General features: G+C 43.2%; 1 protein-coding gene across 1 annotated transcript in view; it reads right to left on the bottom strand.

The window, feature by feature from the left end:
• Nucleotides 1–23,851, bottom strand: part of slc16a10 (solute carrier family 16 member 10) — a 106,286-nt gene extending 82,435 nt beyond the window's left edge. Inside the window, exon 1 of the mRNA XM_052024210.1 lies at nt 23,316–23,851. Coding sequence (XP_051880170.1) covers nt 23,316–23,700 — 385 coding nt within the window. The 5' untranslated portion in view covers nt 23,701–23,851. The remainder of the gene's footprint in view (nt 1–23,315) is intronic.
• Nucleotides 23,852–24,203: the final 352 nt, after the last annotated feature.

The following is a 24,203-nucleotide window of genomic DNA, read 5'->3' as shown; positions in this document are numbered from 1 at the left end:
TGATTTACCTCACCAATAAGTGAATAAACTGCAGTACTGAGACATACAGATCTTGGTTCCAGATTGTGTGGGTGGATGTTGATTTTAGCTCAAGCAGATAATGGGACACCCAAGCTCTCCTGAGGACCCTTGAGCTGCTGAAGGGAGAGGGAGTAGGAAATAAGAGGGGAAAAGTCCAAACAGATCGGGCCCTGTGATGTCCTCAGTTTATACGCTTGTCAACAGTCACATGGAGGATGCTACTTGATGGCATGGTATTTGGGCTGCTGCAATATCTATGGAATCAAATTGAAGAAAACGTTGCCTTCAAGCAATCGGTGGAAAGAAACATACTAAGAAGGGAATGACAAAGCAACCTTTATGGCTGCATTCTCTTTTTCCAACGCCAACCACAAAAGAACTATTTCTATTGTGCCTTCCACAACCCAAGCCACTTACAGCCAGTAAAGTTCTTTCCTCACTGTTGTCACTGCAGTAGTGCAAGCACCATAGGGGCCAACTCAATGCAAAGTCCCACAACCGACAATTAGTTGTCTGATAAATAATGGAATATTGGCCAGGTCAATATGCTCCTTTAAAATAATTCTGTGGAATTTTTAACATCCTTTTGAGAGTGGAGGCAGCAATTTAAGTGATGATTTTCTGACAGTGCCACACTACCTTGGTGCTGGACCAGAAACCTGCACTTGAACTATCAGAGTGTGACTTGAACTCTCAACCCTCAGACTCAAAAGGCAAAAGTGTTACCAAATAAGTGATGCATTACACCGAGGGAAGCTCCCAAATAAGCACCAGCTGGGTGTGGGATTTATCCATGGCCTTGTAGGAAGTTCACCACAAATACACAGTAGAAAGACTTCCAGCATCAGGCAAGTTTCAAGCCAGTGAATACACCACCTGTTCACAATCTGTCTTCTGTAAAAGCCAGAGAGTCTCATATTTACATACAGCCATTCAGCTTGTGAATTGTTTCATAATACTCCTGCAAAGCTTAATGACAGCTTACCACTTCAAAAAAGGCACAACGCACACGCAATTTGCTCTTAATGCTCCAACATTATCTCATGGGTGAAAAAGTTCAAGCAGCAACTGTAATAAAAGTTGCAGTTAAAACGTCAGCAAATCCTTAATGAAAGGGTGGGGTAGCACATATTAACGTGAGCTACTGATTGTCACCCAAACTCAAGGTCTGTCTTGTGGAGCAGTTTATTACATTAGCAGTCTACAACTTACTTAGAATGAAATGATTAACATTTGTCTGCCAAGTATTCAGTCTTACAAGACAAGGTTAATTTGAAGCCAACTGCAATTTAGTCATCTTTAACTTCACTCTAACATCTTGTGCCTTTGAAAGATAACAAATGTATTTTTAAAAAAGATTCAGCATACAGCTCATTATGCAAGCCCCCAGCCATCTGATTCACAAACTACACAAAGCACAATTTTCTATAATTGAAAATGGAAAAAAACTGCAGAGGCTAGAAATGCTCAGTAGGTCAGGTACTAGCTGTGAAACATCAGAAACAGATCCAATGTCTCAGGTCAATGACACTTCATCAGAACTGGCAGCATTAATCAGCACATCACCAGAGAAGATTTTCCTCACTTTTCCAGTTCTGATGAAAAGTCATGGACCCGAAAGGTTAACTGTTTCTCTCTACAAAAAGCTGCCCGACCAACTGAAAATTTCCAGCATTATTTTATTTTTATTACATTTTTTATGATTTTGACATTACGTCTCTGGTTATAATCAGCAAGGCTGGAATCCAGAATGAAATGCATAGTAAGCAGATTTGCATATAGATGAGAAATTACACAAGCAGTAAACCAATAAAAAGGTTCAATACAACTAAAACTTGTCTTACCACATGGATCAACAAGTTACTATGAACTTTGATTATGTAGGCACGGCAAAAAAATGAAATCAACCATCAACAGCCCATGGAGGAAAATACAAATTATACAGGGAATTAGCTGCTATGATGGGTTGAGCACATTGACTGCCCTTTGCTTCTGTAACCCAGACCTGACTTTGGTAGTTACATTCACTGCTGATGGTATGGACTTACAATTGAGAGCCAATTTAAATAGGTTCAACCACATTGCTGTAGTATATGATTTCACATTACAACCGAAGTCTAAAGGCTGCAAAATGCAGATCATAGTACCAGTTAAAAATCTAAGTGTAAAGGTTGATGCATTGGATGGTCTCTAGTCTCCCAATAAGTGCTGCAGGAACCACCCCGTATGCAGGTTTCATTGTATGCAACAAATTGTGATAGCCCCTTGGTAAAGTACTGGACTTGCAAGTCACCAAGAGGTAGCAGAAGGTTTTATGAGAGGCTTTTGTGGAATGGATCTTTTCTGAGCATTAATAGATCAGTTTTTCTGCACCATTTCTTGAGTTAAATGTTTGTTCATTTCTATCTCAGTGATGCAGCAGTTGTTTTACCAGTATATAGATTCTGGGTTCTCGCTCAGACCATCCTGCAGTGCAAGGCTACCACATGGCTAATTTTCACTGTATCAAAAGAGCGTTATTGCTGAAGGAAGGAGAAAATAACCATCCCAATATTGTCAAGATTCCAGCTGACACTATTCTTAGGAGGAACTTTCTCTTGGGCAATAAGACTGCCTGTTTGTGTCCAACGCAGGAGGCCATTGCAAAATGGAATCTAATTTGAATGAGTAACTAAGATCTTGACTGCAATCCTCAGGCACACATGGGCTAGGCACACATTCTGCATAGCCCCAATGTATGTCCAATGTTCAGCATGACTTCAGATGGTCCATTGGTGTTTGCTGCAAAAAATAATTCAGTTTTATGGAACTGGGCAGAAGAGCAAGAATACTGATTCATGATTCCTCATAACGAGGAAGGACAGCACAGTGGCATAGCCAGCCGAGCTGCTGCCTCACAGCTCCAGCGACCCAGGTTCAACTGTGACCGCTGGTACTATCTGTGCGGAGTTCTCCCTGTGACTGCATGGGTTCCCCACCGGAGTGCTCCGGTCTCCTCTCAAATCCCAAAGACATGCAGTTGGTGGGTTAATTGGCCACTGCAAGTTGCCCCTAGGGTGTAGGCAAGTGGTGGAATCCGGGGAGAGTTGAGTGCGAGGAGAATAAAACAGGGTTATTGTAAATGGGTGGTTAGTCGGTGTGCCCTAGTACCTGGTTCCTTGTTGTTATGATTACGAACTTAAAAGTAGGTTGCAGTCAATAAGTGTTCTTCAAAAGTTCCACAGAGTTCTAACTCTTTTGCCCACACCGCCCCCTCAGCCCTTCTGTCTCTGCTATGACCTTACTTCAACTATGTTGAATTCTCTCATCCCCTTCCACATCCGTCCCAGTCCTGACCTTTTGATATATCTGGCTGGCTCACAGCCAGTAGGCTACAGTGGGACACCCACTCAGGGCAGAATAATTGGCGAGCATCAAGTGAAATTTCTCCTCTCATGAATGTCAGAGGTGTTCTTTTATAGCCAGACTTTAAACAGATGCTAAACTCTAACACAGTCACACTCTATACCCAATAGCCTCAATGATTTAAACTGCATGCTTAATGCAGGAAACTGCTTCAGGCTTCATTCAGAATAACAACTTTGTAGCCTGGTTGTGGGGTAAATGCTTTGAGAAGGTTTCACAGTTGAGTGACCGATCCAATGTCAAGACACATTCACAATGAAGGGCTGTGTGACAAAGTGAAACACAATCTTGGCTTAGAAAAATGCTGATCTTGCTCGGAAAAAAAATCACCACAGTCTGATTTTTAGTGACTACACTACTCAGAAAGTTAATGAAAAGGAGGGAATTAACCTCAAAAAGAAACGAGAGAATTAGGATCCCAATTAGAGGCCTGCTTAAGCACAAAGTCACCCATTAGCCCAAACTGAGAAATTAATTTTCCCCATTCCCAACCTGGTGGAAATTGCAGATAAGTGTGTGTGCGCGGGGGGGGGGGGGGGGGTGAGAATAAAGTACTTGCCACCACGTGCATGCAGTGGTAACAGTCCGAGACAGAGATACAGTAATACTAAGTGAATAATCCTGACTAGACAAAATGCCAAGTTGACTAACATGTCAAGTCCCAACCCAAACACTCTACCAGAGGAGAGCAAAAGCCAACATATTTGGGGCCAAACAAGCCCCGATCATTAACCGGGCTCCAGTCCCGACATAATCCAACATTCTGGCACAAACAGTGGCCTCAGCTCTGCTGGGTGTAGAGGCACTCTCACTTCAGGAGTCAGGAGGCACACTACCCTCTTGCTGCAACTCCTACATCAGTAATTACACTTCAAAAGGCTCGGCGGGGGGGGGGGGGGGGGGGGGGAAACCTGACTGAGGTGTACAAAATTATGGAGGGACATAATTAGGGCTGACAGCATGAAACTTTTCCCCATGGCAGATGTTTCTATCACCAGAGAGCATGGGTTGGAAAAGTAAGTGTGTGTGAGCGAGAGAGCGAGAAAATTTAGAAAAGATTTGAGGAAGAATTTTTTCCACACAGAGGGCCGTTGAAATCTGGAGACATTACCTGAGTGAGTGATGGATGCCAGTACTGTCTCATTTAAATATCTTGGCACTTGAATGGCCAAGGCATAGATGGCTGCACACAAACTGTTGGTAAATGGGATTAGTACAGATGAATACTTGATAGTTGAAATAGACATTTGGTGGGGTGGGAAAGACTGGTTGAAGATGACAGTTATTGTGCTATATACACAAGACTATTTCATTGCCTATAAAGTGCTTTGAGCAGCCCTTGTTTTAGCCTTGCACCTGCACTGTGCTTTCCCTGTAACAGTACACTTTATTCTGCATTCTATTATTTTTCCCTTTTACTACCTCAATGGAGGTAGACAAACGTGTAGCAAAGTCAAGGCGGTTTTAAAAGGACAGGATTTTTAACTTTCATAGATAGTGAGAAAAGCAGGCTATATCATGTCTCAAGTGGTGAATTTCTGAAGAGGATAGTTTTCAACTACAAAGCCTCTTTCAAGTCGACAAGAGAACAGGCTATATTAAATTTCACAATGACTAAGGAGCTAGATTTAGTTAGTAGTCTAATGGTGTATGAATATTTATCTAATAGCAATCATCAAGTTCAATGCAGTGTTTAAAGTTGAGAAATGCTAAACAAATACCAAGATTGTACATTTATTCAAGGCTGACTTAATGCAAATGAGACAATCCAAGGTAACCAGACAGCCTTGCAAGTGGTGTAAGACAGAAATTACAGAGATGCATTAATAAACTGAGCAAATGGTTATAACAATGACAAATTACTGCAAGTTAAGCAAATGTGTGGTCATTGCTTGGGACAAAGCACCCCAAAATGGTGAAGAGCTAGAAGCACAGGATGTCCAAAGAGATCTGGAGGTCACGTACACAAAGCATTAAATAGTCAGACAGGGACAGATGATAATTATAACACTGGAATACTAGTCTTTATAGCTGCAGAAGTAGAATGTAAGGGGACATTAGTTGATAGCACAGCTATTCAAAGCCCTTGTTACAACACACCAGGTGTACTGTTTTAGTTGCACCTTAGGAAGAATGCATTGGGCTTTGAATGAGCACAGCATAAATATACCAGAAAGATATCTTGAAATAATGCTGAGAGATTACACAAAAAGTCTCATATACCCTGGGAGTTAAAGAATTAAAAAGGGCTGATTTAAATGTGGAGGGACACAGAAGTTCTTTCCACTGGCTGGGGAATCCAATATATATGCCCGTGACAATAAATTTAAACATCAAGCTCAAGTCCAGGACTAAGTGCATAGATTAAAAATTAGAGCCATTATAAATGGGAGCCAAGCATTTCTGGAGGAGACATCAGGAAAGACTTCCAAACACCAAGGATGTCAGAATCACACAGGTCCTTCAGCTCACCACGTCCACACTGACCACTAAGTACCTTGAGGAAGCTCAGAATTCTTCTGCAAACAGCAACTGGTTTGAAATTTGAGATTCAAAGGATCTTGGGAAATGACCTCCATGACAGATTCACAGATCAGTTGTAATCTTACTCATTCTTTTCCCTGTTCCTCAGCCACTGCAGGCAAACCATATACAATACAACTCAGTCCATGTTGCTTGGTTCTAGAGGAGAAACAGCAGCACCGCCAGTAGTCACCATAATAATGAAGTGTGGCATTGAGATTACAGGGACTCTGGCCAAAAAACTGGAATGAAAATGGGGTGAATTGAAAAATTACAAAATCAATGAGGTTATTAATCTGCCATGATAGGTTCCTGGCTCCAGAGGCGTTGCTCATGTACTCATTGTGACTCAATTCCACCAGTTATGTTTGGGAAAGATAATTCTAAAGGGCTGAGCTTTTCTTTGAAATACTCAAAGCTGGAGAAATCTTATGGGTCTTCTTTAGACATCTTTCCTGTTGTGTGTACACAGCTAGCACAGCAAACTTTCCATTCCTCCAAGACCTGTCAGTTGCGAGGAGGATGGTACTTTTGTGAATATTCTTACACCACCTGACAGCCGTGCAAAAATCCACTGCTTAGTTCCGAGATAATTCACTTATCTCCTCATTGAACGAGAATACTTCCTCAATTGCAACAGTTATCTCGATAGATTATTTCCATCCAGATTAAATCACCCAGATATACATGTGTTTTGTAATAAATGCAGAGCAAAGGACAGTTACAGTTTGTGCTCTTCTCCAAACAGTCCTGGTGCTTCCACAGCACAACCTGGTTTTTAAAGCACAACCCTATTGAGTCAATGCTGCTGGCTGACTGATCCTGAGCAGTTGCTGTTAGAAATAACAAGGCAACATTTACAAATTCCAGCCAAACTCAAGTTTTGAAGTTAGATTTTGACTCACTTTTCATCTTCTACTATAGATGAATTTAGAATATTCACCACATAACACTTGCTTATGGGATCCCACTGTTTATAAGCACACTCAAGATGGTAATGAGATAGACAAAATGCTAATGTGTATTTGAAGAAATAAAGCAACAGAACCCACTGATATTTTTGCATTAAATTTCCCATCACATATACTGCCAGTCATTGTTAAAAGTTATGAAGAGATCAATTTAGATTCAGCAGAGGCAGCAGACTTCATCTGCCTCTAAAATACCCTGTAAGACCCAGCTTTTGTTCTCCTGTATTCACACACCCCTTGTTTTTGTTATTATCGGCAGCACTCATGTATAGAGCCTTGGCATTAATTAGTACCTTTAGTAGTGATGGAGGTACACCAGCATCATCCCAGTCACCAACTATAGGCTGGGGAAGGTACTGGAGATTTTGCTGGAGCACAATAGCATTGGCCTGGCTCCTGAGAGGCTCAAAGGTGTTGGTATCTACACCCCAAGCTTATGAAAAGGGTGAACTGCAGAGCACAGAGAAGGAAGATGCAGAATAAAGTTTATTGTTGTATGCACATGTACAGGTACAATGAGAAACTTGCTTGTAGCAGCATCACAGGCATAGATTCAGACAACACACAGAACATAGATTATGCAAGACAGTGAAGAAAAAATACTGAAAAACAAGACATTCATGCAAAATAAAAAACAGAGACAAGTCCATGGTAGTACAAGAGGTGATCTGCAGTGTTCCATTGCTGAGGTAGGATTAGGGTTGTACAGGGTGGTGAAGACAAGAGAAAGTGGGGGGAGGATAGGTGAGTGGAGCTGCATGGGGCTTGCAAGTAGGAGGGGAACAAGAGCCTGGCTTAAACTGGCACCACTGAGCTAAGGCATAACAGAACTTGATGTTGGGACCACACAGCTTTAGAAGAGGGGACCAGGGTAACATGGGCAAACCCTATTATTGACTCAATTCCAGATCTCAACCTTGGTTTAAATGTAAACAGCACCTTAATGTTGTATTCTTACTCTACAAGAACAGTAGCTGCAATTATTCAAAGTGCTTAAGTGCATAATAGAGGAACTAATTATTTTCTCAAAAAACAGTAATAACTGGTGACATAGTTGGTCTTATATTGTGAAATGATTAATTTTAAAACTCAGAAACAATTCGTTTTTCCTATAACCAATCCTCCTTCTGCAACTTTCTTATCGGGAGACCACAGTCAGAACAGATCGGTGATAACATCTCCTCCTCACTGACAATCACAGGTATGGGACACGACCTCTTCATATTACTGCCATCAGGGAGGAGGTACAAGAGCCTGAAGACCCACACAACGTTTTAAACAGATTCTTCCCTTCCGCCATCAGATTTCTGAACAGTCCATGAACACTACCTCATTATTCACAAGATCACAAGACAAGGGAGCAGAAGCAGGCCATTTGGCCCATCGTGTCTGCTCCAAGGAAAAGGGAAAAAGAAATGGGGTGGGGAAAAAAAAACTATTCTAATCCCATTTTCCAGCCTTATCCCCATATCCCTTGATACCCTGACTATTTAGATATCTGTCTATCTCCTCCTTGAACACCCCCACTGATCTGGCCTCCACTGCTGTGCGTGGCAAGGAGTTCCACAATTTCACCACCCTCTGGGTAAAGAAATTTCTCCTCATCTCTGTCTTGAAACTGTACCCTCTAATTCTAAGATTGTGCCCTCTGGTCCTGGACTCACCCACCAAGGGAAACAGCCTAGCCACATCTACTCTATCCTTACCTGTCAACATTTTAAATGTCGCTACGAGGTCCCCTCTCATCCTTCTGTACTCCAGTGAGTACAGTCCAAGAGCCGACAAACGCTCATCATACGTAAGCCCTTTCATTCCCGGAATCATTCTCGTAAATCTCCTCTGAACCCTCTCCAACGTCAGCACATCCTTCCTAAGATGTGGGGCCCAAAACTGCGCACAGTATTCCAAATGAGGCCTCACTAGTGCCCCGTAGAGCCTCATCAACACTTCCTTACTTTTACACACTATATCTCTTGAGATGAATGCCACATAGCATTCGCTTTCTTAACCACCGATCCAACCTGGTGGTTAACTTTTAAGGTATCTTGTACGAGTACCCCCAAGTCCCTTTGTACTACCGTACTTTCAATCTTCTCTCCTTCTAGATAATAATCTACCCGCTTATTTCTGCTTCCAAAGTGTACAACTGCACATTTCTCAACATTGAATCTCATCTGCCATTTCCTTGCCCATTCTCCTAAACTGTCTAGGTCCCTCTGCATCCTTTCTATTTCCTCTATGCTCCCTACTCCTCCACTTATCTTGGTGTCATCCGCAAACTTAGCCACACAACCATTTATTCCATCATCCAAATCATTGACGTACAAGGTAAAAAGGAGCGGCCCCAACACCGACCCCTGCGGCACACCACTAGTAACCGGTAACCAACCAGAACGAGATCCTTTTATTTCCACCCTTTGCTTCCTGCCAACCAGCCAATGCTCCACCCATTTTGCTACCCTACCCATAATTCCATGACCTCTCATCTTATTAATCAGTCTCTTGTGAGGCACCTTATCGAAGGCCTTTTGAAAGTCTAAATACACAACGTCTACCGCCTCTCCCTTATCCACCCTACCTGTGATTTCTTCAAAAAACTCCAATAGGTTGGTCAGACAGGACCTCCCCTTCACAAAACCATGTTGACTAGGTCCAATCTTGCCTTGCGCCTCTAGGTATTCGGTAACCTCCTCCTTGAGGATAGATTCCAATAATTTTCCCACCACTGACGTCAGACTAATAGGTCTGTAATTTCCTTTGTGCTGCCTCCCACCTTTCTTATACAATGGAACTACATTCGCTACCCTCCAGTCCTCCGGAACCATGCCAGAATCTATCGATTCCTGGAAAATAATCGCCAATGCCTCCGCTATCTCTACAGCCACCTCCTTGTGAACCCGGGGATGCACCTCATCCGGTCCGGGAGACTTATCAGTCTTAAGCCCCTTTTGCCCTATTTTATATAGTAATTTTTATGTCTTACACTGTACTGCTGCTGCAAAACAACAAATTTCACAACATGTCAGTGATAATAAACATGATTCTGATCTGACTCAGAACAAAATCCTTCTAGTGAAAACCTAGTGAAATTCAACTTTCAACTTGCATACGAGTGGATTTCCATAAACAGTCAAATTGACCCACCGGTTAGTCACATTTTACATCTCATTTGAGGAAAAGGATTGCTTACAGTTTGAACACAAACAACTGCAGGAGATATCAGAAGTGATTTGGTATCCTCACAACCCTCCTGATAAAATTACACATGCAAATAAATTTAACTCAAGTAATGCTTTAGAGGTTCTGTCTTCTTGCATTACTTTAATATTGTCCAACTAAAAGATGTACATTCCAGAGTTAAAAGAAGTGGAAAAGCAATCTCATTGAAATGTATACAATTCTGAGAAGACTTGAAAAGAGTAAATAGTGAGAGGTTGTTCCAATGGTTAGACAGCCTTGAACTGGGTTTTGAGGTGAGGGGGGCAGCATGCAAGGGGAGAGGTTCCATGGGTCTCAGGAAATGGATGAAGAAAACATTTTCTGCACAAGGCAGGCAGTAAGGTCTTCAAACCCCAGAGAGTTATGGATGCTCAGTCATCAAGTATTTTGAGAACTAAGATGGAAAGACTTGGGGCACTAAGGGAATAATGAGATAAGGAAATGGTTGCTGTGTATAAGAGTCATGGAAACAGGCCTTTCAGCCCACCATGTCCATGCTGATTATATGATATAAAATAAATAATGTTTTCATGTTTCTGTATGAAATAGGAGCCATTCATCCCACTGAGTCTATGCCACCTCACAGAGCCAAGCAACAAGATCAAAAGATAGACATTTAGCTAACACCTTTCACAAATGTGATCATAATGTTTCAATGGTTCAAAAGTAAACACTGGCCAGGACACCAAAGAGAAGTGCACGACTTCACTTTGGGATCTTGGGTCCAGTCCAATGGCAGGTCTTGTAAGACTAGATTCACATGTGAAGAATGACCAAGGTAGCCAGCATCCACACAATCCATCCCTGCACATCACTCAGGGCACAGGGCAGGAAAGGAAATATATATGGGGTAAAAAAAAGAGGGATGCAAAGCTGGACGTTCAGTGACACTAGGGATTTCAATATATGACCTTCATGCATCATGGCCACATTGCACAACTTAAATTACACAATGCACTACAATGGCCCCATCTTTACCTATTTCCCCCCAGACCTCAGATCCCTCCAGCACCATTCCAAATCAAGTTCACATCTTCACTTTTGGTTGAGCTCTAAACCAGTTAGACAGCGAAATCTCTAGAACACCAGAAGATTCTGGCCAATTTACACACATTTACACCCATCCAGTAAAGTTACATTCACCCCCCCATGTCACTGTTGTTTGAATAACAAACATCACAATACCAAACAGATCATCTCATGCCTAATATTTTTCACGCACACAGCAGAGAGATTCCAATGTCAGTGGCTTTCAGGAACTTTGATATCCACATTCTTAACACAGATGGTAAACAGAATTCCTGAAAAACAACCTTTGATGCCTAACAGTGCAATGACATAACCAAAATATTTACACAATCATTTAAAGAATATGCTCTTAATTTCTGTTTTCCTCAAACCAAGCTTTCAATACAAAATAATTACAAGCAAGTCCCCCCGCAGCGTTACATGTGGCAAGTGACAGTCATGCCATGGGGAAAACCAGATCTATTGATTGACACTACTGAATAAATCAAATTAGATGATTTATTGCATAGTATTGTGGGGGTTGCTCTGAGGTTTCAGAGATTGAATGCACAACTCTCCATACTAGTATATGAGCCACCATTAGATATCTTGCATCTCAGAGTATGTTGCTGGCGACAAAATTTAACACCACCAGGAATATTTGGTAGGGGAGGGGGTGGAGATGGGGTCTAGGAATTTATTATCAACGGGGTGAGGCTGCTGGAGCCACAGGGGCACCAAGCAGATGCTTTGACCTTCATCATTCTGGTGTGGATTCACCCATGGAGAAAGAAGCATAGGTTGCAAGAACCTGGAAGGGTTGGCAGGGGCATGGTAGCACCAGTACTGGAGAGGTGTTAAGAGTAAAACTCCAATAATCCACTATCCAACCATTCAGAAATCCTAATGATGATTCAGCATCTGACTTACCAAGTAACGTTTCTGAAACTCACTAGTCCCTGCACTCGATTCACCAGCCTACACTTGCCCAAGACTCACAGGGACCCCTGTTCCCATGCTCCCCAAAGACTCAAGGTTCACTGGAGAAGTTATTATAAACCTGTGCCACGTCTTAAAAAGGTGTCTTGACAAGCACTTGAATTGCTCAGGCATAGAAGGCTACAATGAAAAACACTATGATGCTGGAGGAACTCAGCAGGAGCCAGGTACTTGAAGAATGGATTATGAAGGAGGATTATAAAGAAGGGACATACTGTAGGCTGAATGGCCAGTTTCCAAGCTGTCTGACACTATATAAAAAACTAATTAAAAGTGTTGGGGCATTTCATGGGGACAATATCCAAAAGTCCAGAAAATCTGCTAGTCCAGCACCACCAGAAGTCCCAAGCATGCCAAACTTACAGAGTTTTAGTTTGGAGGTCACAGCTTACTACATTATTGTGTTTACAAGTCAAGCACCAACTACAGTTACACTGTGTATGCAGTCAACCATGTGATTTTTTTTACCCCCACTTTCCATCACACACAGTTACACTTACATTTTAACAGATTTTATAGAACAGTACAGCACAGGAACAGGCCCTTCAACCATGATGCCAATTTAAACTGCACACCTGTCTGTACATGCTCTGCATCCCTCCATTCCCGACCTGTTCAGGTGCCTGTCTAAATACCCCTTAAATGTCACTATTGTATCTGCTTCTACCAGTTCCCTTGGCAGCATGTTCCAGGCACCTGCCACTGTGTGCAAAAAAAACCTGCCTTGTAAATCTCCTTTAAACTTTCTCCTTCTCATCTTAAAGCTATGGGGGGGGGGCAGGGAAGCTGACTATCTAAATCTCATAATTTTATACATTTCTATCAGGTCACCCCTTAGGCTCTGACACTCCAAAGAAAACAATCAAGTTTGTCCAATCTTTCCTTATAGCTAATACTCTCCAATCCCAGGCTATATCCTGGTGAATACAATTCACCACCATAATTAAACTACTACCATTAAACTCTTGAAATTCCTAACAATTTATAATTTCAAAATTATGGAAATTGTGAAAAATCTTTTTTGATAATACAAGACATTAGAAATTTCAGTTTGAGAAAAAATAATTTGAATGTTTTTAATTTTGATTGATCAAATCTTCAAATCCCTCCATTATAAAATACTTGCATCAAATTTCACATTTAAGATCTCCACAAAAAGGAGCTTCCAGTTCACAAATGTTGCTGCTTGCAGTTCTAACAAGTGGTGCAAAGTATAGCAACACTGTAGCATACAGATTCACTTTAATTATATTTGCTATGATTCAGCAAGTGATTCAGAGGGTACATTCAGACGACCCCTGCATTAAGACTGTTCAGGATACAAAAGTTCACCTTTATGAAATTCACAAATCACTACCCAAAATTGAGATACAGAATAAAATTTGCTCATGAGATTTGTGGAAAAAAAGTAAATAGAAACAATGTTTTTTTCAACTTGCGTATCTTGGAGCACACAGACACCGCTGCTTCACACTATAGAATATCATGATTTGGACTGTTTTCAGGAAATGCAATCCCCCGTAACTCAGGGGTTGCCTGTACCTAAAAGGTAGGATGTCCAAAGTGATGAGTTCCTATATCAATGAACCACCTTTTGTGGGGGAGACAAGATTCACAACACGAGTCACTTGAGGGCCACTTTCAGGGATACTTGACGGTCCAAACTTTCAGGGATCCTTTCCTCTGGCATTCAGACTACATGGGCACTCAGCAGCAAAGCACTAACCTCCTGCCACCCATCTACATTGGGGCAATTTACAGTGGCCAATTAACATACAAAGCACATCTTTGTGTTGTGCGAGAAAACAAGAGCACCCGGGAAGTCCATACAGAGTCACAGAGAGAATGTGCAAACTACACAGACACCACTCAAGGTCAGGATTGAATTGCTCCAAGGGAGATAGGCAAGTTTCAGATAATTTACATTTTCATTAATTGAATCAATTTAAATGTACTGAATTGTCAGGGTCAATGTACCTTTGTAGTTTTAATTATTTTCTTTTAGTTTTCAACTTTAAAGTTTATAATTATTTATTTAAACAGCATTTACTTTTGGAATTCTTTTGTCAATGTTTGTGAAAGCAAGAGGCCACGTTAACACATTTGCCCTAGAGCATAACTTGGCTTAAAAATTGTCAGTGATTCTAGGGGTGGGTCCATACAGAGTCACAGAGAGAATGTGCAAACTACACAGACACCACCCGAGGTCAGGATTGAATTGCTCCAAGGGAGATAGGAAAATAAGATCGATTTGGTGTCAGATTGAAACTAGTTGTGTGTGTATTACCTGAGGGCAAATGGAAACAGAACAGAATGCTGATCCTCCCCAGGTTACGGCAAAGCTGCATTACAGCCCATTTTCTAGGAATGGAATCTCCCCCCACCCCCCGTAACGTGGGGACACCTGTGTTGCGGACTCCTTGGTTGGCCATATCCATGGTGAACACCATAGTGAAGAACAAAAAATGGATTAAACTCATGAAAAGCTCAAACGCCAATGAAGAGATTACAGAGCAGCAACTGTTTTCCAAAGTGGAAAAAAATTATGTGGCTAGAGGATCAAAATCAACACATCTGCTGCTTAGACAGGACAAGGCTAAAAGGCTTGAAAGACAAGGAGGGCAGTCATGGGTGGTTCCCTCAGTTTAAGCTTACACACATTACATCATGTGAAAAAAATCAGTGGTGGTACTCTCGGCACCAAGGAGGCCTCCTGAAGGAATTTCCAAAAGTGTTTGCCGAAATCATTTGTGAGGGGGACATTTCCCTGTACAAGTGTTTAGTTGTGACAAGACTTACTTTGGGAGAACATGCCAGCTCACATATAAACAAAGGAGGAGAAATCAATGTCCAGATTTGAAGAATCAGCCAACTCTGTTGCCATGGGAGGGCAATGAGACCCCTTCTGGTGTACCAGGCCAAAACCCTCAGGCACTGAAAGGAACTAGTAATTGCTCTCTACCCATTTGTATGGACATCTCACCGGAGGGCTTGGGTTACTATCATCATACTCAAAGGCACCACCTAATCCCTCAGGTGAAAAGCATTACAAGGACAAAAGATATCCAAATATGTGGGGTGCCCAGGGGGAATGTGGAAATCTTGCTGACTGATACTCCCCCTGGGGACCCCACATTTGGCTAACTACCAATCAGTCACTAAAGTCACATCCATGCCACATCCAACCTCACTATTGCAACTGATTGATCATGGGGGTTTTGCAACCTTCAAGTCCTATTAACCATCTAGGAGGTTTGCTTAAGCTATCCAGGAAGGGGCAATTGGGAAGTCTTGAGGAATTCCTCAATATCTACAAGGATATTCCACAAAATCAACCAGAATATTGCAGCATTCTGGGCAGTGGTCAAGTCAAAGATGAATGAGTTTTGGAAATAAAGCATACCCTTGGTCTGTCCAGTTTCAAGGGCTTCAAGGAAATAGTTGAAGTATCCAATAATGTTAAAGCCAACTCATCAACTCGAGCTTGTCATGGAAGATGACAATGTCAAAACATTGCTGGAATCCCATTCTCAAAGAATTGATGAATGAGAAAGCAATGGAGTTGGAGACTCAGGAGGTCAGTGTAGGGACCCAAACTGATGAATCACCTGAGATTGAACCACCAAAAGATTTAGCCAAGGCATTCAGGCACTTTGATGCAGGACTGCAATGTTTTGAAAAGATGGACCCCAATACTACAAGGGTCAAGGAGATCAGGAGGATCATCCAAGATGATATGTCCCACTACAAGTCCATCTAATGGGAATAAAGGCCACCCTGGACAAGTTCATAATGAAGGTTCAACAGCACCAACACCTTCAGCTTTGGCAGCACCAACTACCCACCACTCCTTCCTCCTCATCTGAGTAATCTGGTCAGCATCCTTCCAGCACCACAACCCCTTTGTACAAGCTAGCCAACACCAGGAATTAAGACATGCAAGATTAATGTTTTATTACTATTTAATTTTATTTCACCATAATAGATTATCTTCATTTTACCGAAGAATACCACGTACTCTTGCAGTGCACAGAATATGATAGGAAAGGAACCCATGGCCAAAGTATAGAATAAAAAAAAACAAATGCACACACAGTTCCAGTGAAATCAAGCTTGCTTAAAATTTGCCTTATGGAATGGCTTCTGGAACCAAACTCTTACATAAAGTTGGTACACCCATCTCTGGAGTATCACACTGCGTAATCACGTAGCAATATGTTTTCATACGGAAAAGGGCTGACATGGCATATTGCCACTCAGAGGGAGAGGGACAGGTGGGGTCAGGTGTTGTATATGGAGACACAGGAGACTGCAGATGCTGGAGTCTGGAGCAAGACACAAGACGCTGGAAGAACTCAGCGGGTCAGGCAGCATCTACGGAGAGAAATGGATAGTTGGCGTCGAGACCCTTCATCCTGATTGCAGGTGAAGGGTCTCAACCCAAAATGGTGACTGTCCATTTCTCTCCATGGATGCTGCCTGACCCACTGAGTTCTTCCAGCATCGTGTGTCTTGCTCCAGATGTTGTATATAATTGTCACCAATAAACAACTACCAAGTTTCCAGGTAGACAGCCAATAAAAACCATGGATTTTCCCACAACTTCATGATCTGCATTCCAGTCTTAATCATAAGGCACAGCCCAATACATTTGCATAAAGCAAGCAGAGTGATTGATAACCCACCATCTGCCTAATTAAAACGAGGTAACATTGTCAAGAAACCCATTAGTCTGCAGATTATACATGGCAACCAAAAAATGGTCAGAGCTTTCCAACTTCAATGAGCAATTTCTGTCTTATAACACTTCATATCTATAACTCCAAAGCACATTCCAAATTCCACATCGCCTGACAAGAGCAGCTCCAGTGACCCAGGTCACACATCCCAAAGGCATGCTTGTTGGTCGGTTAATTAGCCACTGGAAATTGCCCCTGGTGAGTAGGCGAGTGATAGGATCTGGGGTGAGTGGATGGGAATGTGGGGAGAATAAAAATGGGACCCAAGTAGTATAAATGGGTGCTTAACAGCACACACTGAAGGGCCCATTTCTGTGCTATACAACTTCATAACTATTGTTATAAATTGCATAAACTGCAAAGACTCAGTAACTGATGAATACTGATAGATCATGCATGAAAATTAACCTGGTCAGAGATTTTTTTTGTTCTACTCTGCAAAACTAGAATAAGAACACATTCCCCATGCATCCTAGCTGACATTCTACTGTCAGCTGCTTTCAGCAGAACAATGAGCTGCACACACACTTCACTCACCATGAGCAAGGCAGAAGCCGTGCTCGTTTACCTCAAGACTTTTGTCTTGACTTGGAATTTCACAAAATTAAGCAAAATTTTGGAAACACTCAACAGACCAGGCAGCCTCAGTGGTGAGGAAAAGAGTTAATGATTCAAGGTATTGGTTTATTATTGTCACTTGTACCGAGGTACAGTGAAAAGCTTGTCGTACAAACTGATCGTACAAGTCAATTCATTACACAGTGCAGTTACATTGAGTTAGTACAGAATGTATTGATGTAGTACAGGTAAAAACAATAACAGCACAGAGTAAAGTGTCACAGCTACAGAGAAAGTGTAGTGTAATAAGGTGCAAGGGTCACAACAAGGTAGATCAGGAGGTCATAATCCATCTCATCATATAAGGGAACTGTTCAATAGTCTTATCAGTGGGGTAGAAGCTGTCCTCAAGTCTGGTGGTACATGCCTTCAGGCTCCTGTATCTTCTACCCAATGGATCAAAAGGTCTTTCTTCAGAACCTCTGATTATTTCCAAAATTCTGTTTTTTTTATTTTAGATTTCCAGCATCTGCAGTATTTTCCCCTTGGAACATCCTGAACATGAAGGACAAGTATACATGTTCTTTCACTGTTTTTCTTCATTTTGCCCTCATTTAAATTACTACTAAGTTTTGGAGCAAGGCCAAGGTTTTTTTAAAAATCAAGTTACTCTCCAACTTTCAAGTTTTCTAGGTTGGCAGACATAAACAGGCAAGGACACCTCTTAAAATCTCCATTAATATTTCTGGTCTGAGAACTTGCATCCAGAAATGGCAACTCTTGTTTCTCTTTCCTCAGATGCTGCCTGACCTGATGAGTATTTCCAGTATTTTGTTTTTATTTCAGATTTCCAACAATCTACAAGTTTTTTGTAATTATTTTCCATCAGCAAGTTATACAGGATACAAATAAAGTTATTTTATCTACTTTACACGTGATGCAAAAGTGACAGCATTCCAAGAACTGGCTAGTCAGCTTTTGAGTAATGTTTGAAGGATGGGAGCATGAAGAACAATCTAGTTGCGCATGATAAGATCTTTATTAGCCACATGTACATTGAAACACAGTGAAATGGACTTTTTGTGCAGTGTTCCGGGGGCAGCCCACAAGTGTCACCATACTTCCAGTACCAACGTAGCATGCCCACAACTTCCTAACCGGTACATCTTTGGAATGTAGGAGAAAACCTGAGCACCCGGAGGAAACCCACACAGGCACAGAGAGAACATACAAACTCCTTACAGACAGTGGCTGGAATTGAACCCAGGTCACCGGTGCTGTAATAGCATTATGTTAACTGCTACACTACTGTGCCTGCCCTAACCTCATGTCATAGAACTGTCAACTCAGTGAAAAAGCACAACAGTTGGTATATTACAGTTCTGTGCTGTGCATTGCCTCCTCCACTATATCATTCACATTTTATTTCAGACACGTTGTTGCTGGGTTGCAGACTTTATCTTCTGATGGTCTATTAGAGATGATAGGGAGCCATTCTCTGCACACAGTCTAGTTCATGTCAAAATGGTGCATGGGAATGGTGAGATACTGCTATCTGCCCCACACCAAATAAAAAGCACAAGGACAGCATTTTATTTTTGTTTGGGAGGTATCTGTACCTGCAATAAGTTTACAATAACTAGATGCAAAGGCCGATCACTTGATTAAATAGGAAAAGGTACCACCTTATTTCCCCCCCCCCCCCCATTTTTGTGCTAGGATTGAGGTCTTGATCTTCAAACTCTTTTGCCCAGATAAATAATACCTGAGCTGGCATACTGAAGAGTGCTGAATTTGTCACTGATGTCCACCTTCACTGACAGATGACCCCCTGAGAAATGGGGTTTTCCAAAGTTTCATGGAGGATATTTGTTACCCTGGAAGGATGCCGGAAGTGTTATACACCAGTGACAGGTTGACCAAGGACCTTTGTTATGTGGATATTTAGCATGAAGCCCATTCTTTCATGCACTTGCTGACAAGTCTATGATGATTTGGAGCTCACCTCCTAGTGTGTGCATATGCAAGTGCTGCCTGCATATTTGCAGTTCATTGACAAAGGTCATTATTGCTACCAGTACCACCCACAGCTCCTTCTTGCTCAACTCTTCTGCTAGGCAGTGCTCTATTCTACTCAAGAATGTGAATTATAAAACTGGTATCCCCCCACAAAAGATGAGTGCACTGGATCAAGAGCCTAGACAAAGGGGCAGGTTTTAAAGAGAAAAAAATCTAAAAGGAGGAATCACAGAGAATGAGTTTAGATCAGCAATTCCAGTTCAAATCCTTTTCAGGTGAAAAATAGTCAATGTTGAAAGTTAAATTCAGGAATAACAAAGGAGCCCCACTTGCAATGCAGATCACAGAGATAGGAAGGGCAAGACTGCAGTTCGATTGGAAACAAAAAAAGTCCAATACTTCTCTGGGAGCTCGTTTGGACCAGCAAACAGGATAATCGGCAAAGTTTTGGTTGAAAAGCTTGGAGCTGGTATGAGCAAACATGGAGGTCATAATGTTTGAGATAGCTTGGGTTTCAGACTGCAAGGTTGAGGAGTGGACTACTATCACATCCATGAATAAAACTACAGCTAATATTGCAGTTTCCACTGCAGCCACCACCCAAATATCCAGGTGCTGCACTGGAGGCTCAAACCACTGTCACACAACACCAAATGTCTGCCATTAAGGCTGAGTTACAGCATGCAAGTGGTTGGCAAGGTGTCAGTGCTTCCAGAGTCCGTTCCAGAAATGATAGCAGGTGCAATAGCAAATTTAAGGAAGCACATGAACAGGCAGGGGATGGTGGGATCTACTGACATAGTCAGCACAGACATTGTGGGCTGTCCACTGCTGTACTGTACTATGTTCTTTTATTAATGCTACAAAAAATATACAGAGTACATGCATCAAAAGAGTAAAAATACTACTGAATACATTGTGTTAAATCATACTTGAGATCACAATACTCTAAATTAATCACGTGATAGTTGAGAAAAAAATTGGAATGATTTTATTATAAAAAATCTACACCCACTACCAATAATCTAAATGGCAGCAGTTCCACTCAACATAGCCCTTGTGTAATTTCTCCTAAATACACCTTGTCCTCTTGCCCAGTGGGACCTGACAGGATAAATGCAAGGATAATCTTTCCCCAGGCTGAGGTGTTGAGAACCAGGGGGTCACAGCTTCAGATCAAAGGATTAGCCATTCAGGACAGCTGAGAAACTACTTCAGAAGCTGGTAAACTTCTGGAATTTTCTAACCAAGAGATGAGTGGATGATCAGTTGCTGAGAATATTCATGAAAGAGACCAAGGTATTAAGGAAATTGGGTTAATGTAGGAAAGTGGAGTTGAGGTAAAGGATTAGCCGTGAACTTACTCATGCCTCATGTTCTCCCACCAATGCCCTTGCTATTACTGGGCAGCCATCCAGCCACCATCCATGCTGAAGTTGTACAATCTGCAGCTGGCACATGAGATTGCCAAGGCACAGTGGCACCATGATTGTGGGCATTGAACTGCTGACACCTTACCTATGGCCACACAAGGGGCACAGGGTTGTGTTTGGCCAATGGTAAGGTGCATCATGGGTATGCCTACAATCCTAATAAAGCCACAAGTTCTTTCTTCTGCTCAGCTCAACGAGAATGGAAACATATTCTACACTTTCTCATAAAACAAAACAGCACAGTACAGGCCCTTCAGCCCATGATGTTGTACCAACATTTTATCCTGCTCCAAGATCTATCTAACCCTTCCTTCCCACATAGCCCCTCATTTTTCTATCATTCTTGTGGCTACCTAAGGAGTCTCTTAAATGCCCCTGATGCATCTGCCCCCACAACCTCTCCCGGCAGTGCATTCCACACACCCACCACTCTGTAGAAGAAAAACAGCAATGGGAACTTTTCATACACAACAATGAACAGCAAACTGTGAGAACTCACAAACCTCCCCAGCAAAGAGACATTCAGTACTCAAAGGTTAATCAGCAATTGGCATAATGTGGAGCAGTGGCAAAACACTGGGTATTTTCTATAAACAGGCTTGAAGGAGCCAGAGGTCCACTGCAGTGATGGCCTTGACAGCTCCTGGCACTGCAGTCCCTTGCTGGGGAAAAAAATCAAGATGCAGATGCAGAAAATCTGGGATAAAAACAGAAAATGCTGAAAACACTCAGGTCAGACAGCATCTGTGGAAAGAGAAAAAAGGTAAATGTTTCAAGTTGAAGACACTTTGTCAGAACAGTTCTAATGTAACTGTTTGCACAGTCCCTTGCTTGCTCAGAAGTTGCAGTTACAGCTGCAGCTTGTTTCAGTGAGGACATCCATAGAGCATCAACAGCTCAGATTGTTCCTTGGCAAGAGTCAGCTGAGAGAATCACTTCTGAAAAACCTGGATAGATGTGGACGACTGAAATCTTCTCTTTCAGCAGCTCATCCTGCTACAAGCAACGTTTTAGTCTCCCAATGCATCCACTGGTTCATGCAGAAGCCTTGAAGTCAGTAAACCAAAGAAAAAACATTCACCACTCTGCAACTTGAGATTGTTACAGAAAGCTTCGACCATTTGTAAAATCATGACAAGTAGTGGCAGGAAAATCAGCAACTGCAAGTCAATGATCACCCTTTAAGACCCAAGTGGGTGGGGTGCTGCAAAGCACATAAAACCCATGCAGCACCAGCTGTAAACCAGAGCTCTAAATTGTCAGTACTGGCATCAAGATGGACACTGAATCACACAGTGCCTGTTCTGCTGACTTCTGACAAGTGTTCACCACTCATGTGGCTCATGTGCCACCACCAATTTGTATATGATGCAAGTTACACCACCAGAATCCAAACAAACTGCAGAAGCAAAAGGGATGATCATGGTTTCAGGTCAAAACCCTGCATCAGTCACCAGTGTCCCCACCAGAAACATTGATCCTCTTTTGCCACCACTGATGCTGCACTTGACCCAATGAATTCCTGCAGCAGTTTGCCCCAGATCCTAGCATCTGCAGTCTCGTGCCTACAGAAGCCACTTTGGAGCTTCACACACACTGGTCACACCTACAAGAGGCCAAAGGTGTTCACAATCAGATTGTGGGACTGCCAATACTACACCACAAGGTTGAATTTTCCCTTCATTATCACTAGATTCAGACTAACAGTGGCCACGATCTGTTTTCCTGCATGATTCTTTAAAATAAATCCACATTAGTGGATGCCTCTTCAAATCAGTTCAATTAGCAACATCATACAGATGACAGAGGAACCACAGGGCTGGGTTTCCTAATCTCAAATGCTGTAACTGTACCAAGCCAGTCAGGTTGTATTCCCAGTCAGTTATGCCAATACACAAATGCCAATCCCACTAGTTATTCCTACCCTACTAGTGCCCAGGGAGAGGGAAACCATTAATATTTAACTAAATGGATTAACGCCAATATCTTCACGGATAATGTGGTGCCGGCAATGTGAACCACCGACGAAACTCGGATGATAGCCTCAGGCATGAAAGTAAAGCTCTTGAAAAATATAGGTTGAACTCCTATTCCATTATTAATTGTAATATCGACCTCAGGAAAGTGGAGGGGGGGGGGGTCATATCCCCAACGGCAGGCGAACCCCGAGCATGCACGCCTATGATGCTATCCGCTGCCCGGCTCAGCGGCCCCACAAACACCGCGGGCACCCTGCCAGAGGAGCGGGCCCAGAGCCTTGCAATAAAAGGTGCCAACACATCGGAAAGAGCGGCAGATATAAAAGTGTGAGGCGGGTTACGGGAACGCGCACCGGCTGAGGAAATGCGTGCTCCCCGCACAGGGGTAGGCTGGGGGTATTGGTGATGGTCATACAGAAAGAGCTGCTCCCCGTCTCTTACCAGTCTTAAACTGCAGGTGTTTGTCCTCTTTGTCCCCGAAATTTTCCAGCAGGGACACGAACAGCAGCCCGAAAGCGTTCTGGATGCCGAAGACCGAGCCGTTACACCACATGGAAGCAAACATCACCACCCAACCCCAGCCCCCCTCGGGAGGCACGAACTGCCCGGGAACCGTCGCCGGGTCGGGGGCAGAGGGAGGCCCGCCACCGGGGTCATGGTTGTGTGCGGACTCTCCCCCCGTCAGACACAGCCGGGTCTCCGGGTCCGCCCCCGCCTCGCCGTTCAGCGGCTCCTTGCTCTCTGACAGAGGCTGACGGGCCGACACGCCGTCGCTTCCCTCCCCTTGGTGCTGACCCCCGGATCCTGTCTCCAGGCTCTCGCTCATGTCTCAGCTGCGTCCCGGCTGCAGATCAAACACCATCGGCTCAGCCCGAGCCGCTAGCAGCGCCCTGAACCCAGCCCAGCCTCTATCACAGCGGTAAAGGCGGCAGAAAGCTCCCCATGCGAGGACCTTTCACAATCACAAACCCAACAGAAGTCGCGGCCCCGGCTTTTTAAATAGATACAACCCATGGGCGGCACCGTCCTTCGCCCGCGCCGCCGCCCATTGGGCGCTTGCCACGTTCCGGACCCCTGCCATTGGCTGCGGAAGCTGTCTGTCTGAGCATAGGCGGCTGCGGCCCATCGCCACCGGTGTCCATGGTGGTGTGTGGGGTGGTGTGGGGTGGGGTGGAGAAGAGAAGGAGGAGGAGGAGGAGGAGGAGGAGGGGGAGGAGGAGGAGGAGGCGGAGGAGGGAGGAGGAGGGGGGGGAGGAGGAGGAGGAGCAGGAGGAGGGGGGGGAGGAGGAGGAGGAGGAGGAGGAGGAGGAGGGGGGGGAGGAGGAGGAG

The sequence above is a fragment of the Pristis pectinata genome, chromosome 10, assembly GCF_009764475.1.
Source record: "Pristis pectinata isolate sPriPec2 chromosome 10, sPriPec2.1.pri, whole genome shotgun sequence".
NCBI classification, from domain to species: Eukaryota; Metazoa; Chordata; class Chondrichthyes; order Rhinopristiformes; family Pristidae; genus Pristis; species Pristis pectinata.
This window is presented reverse-complemented; position numbering and strand designations above follow the sequence as displayed.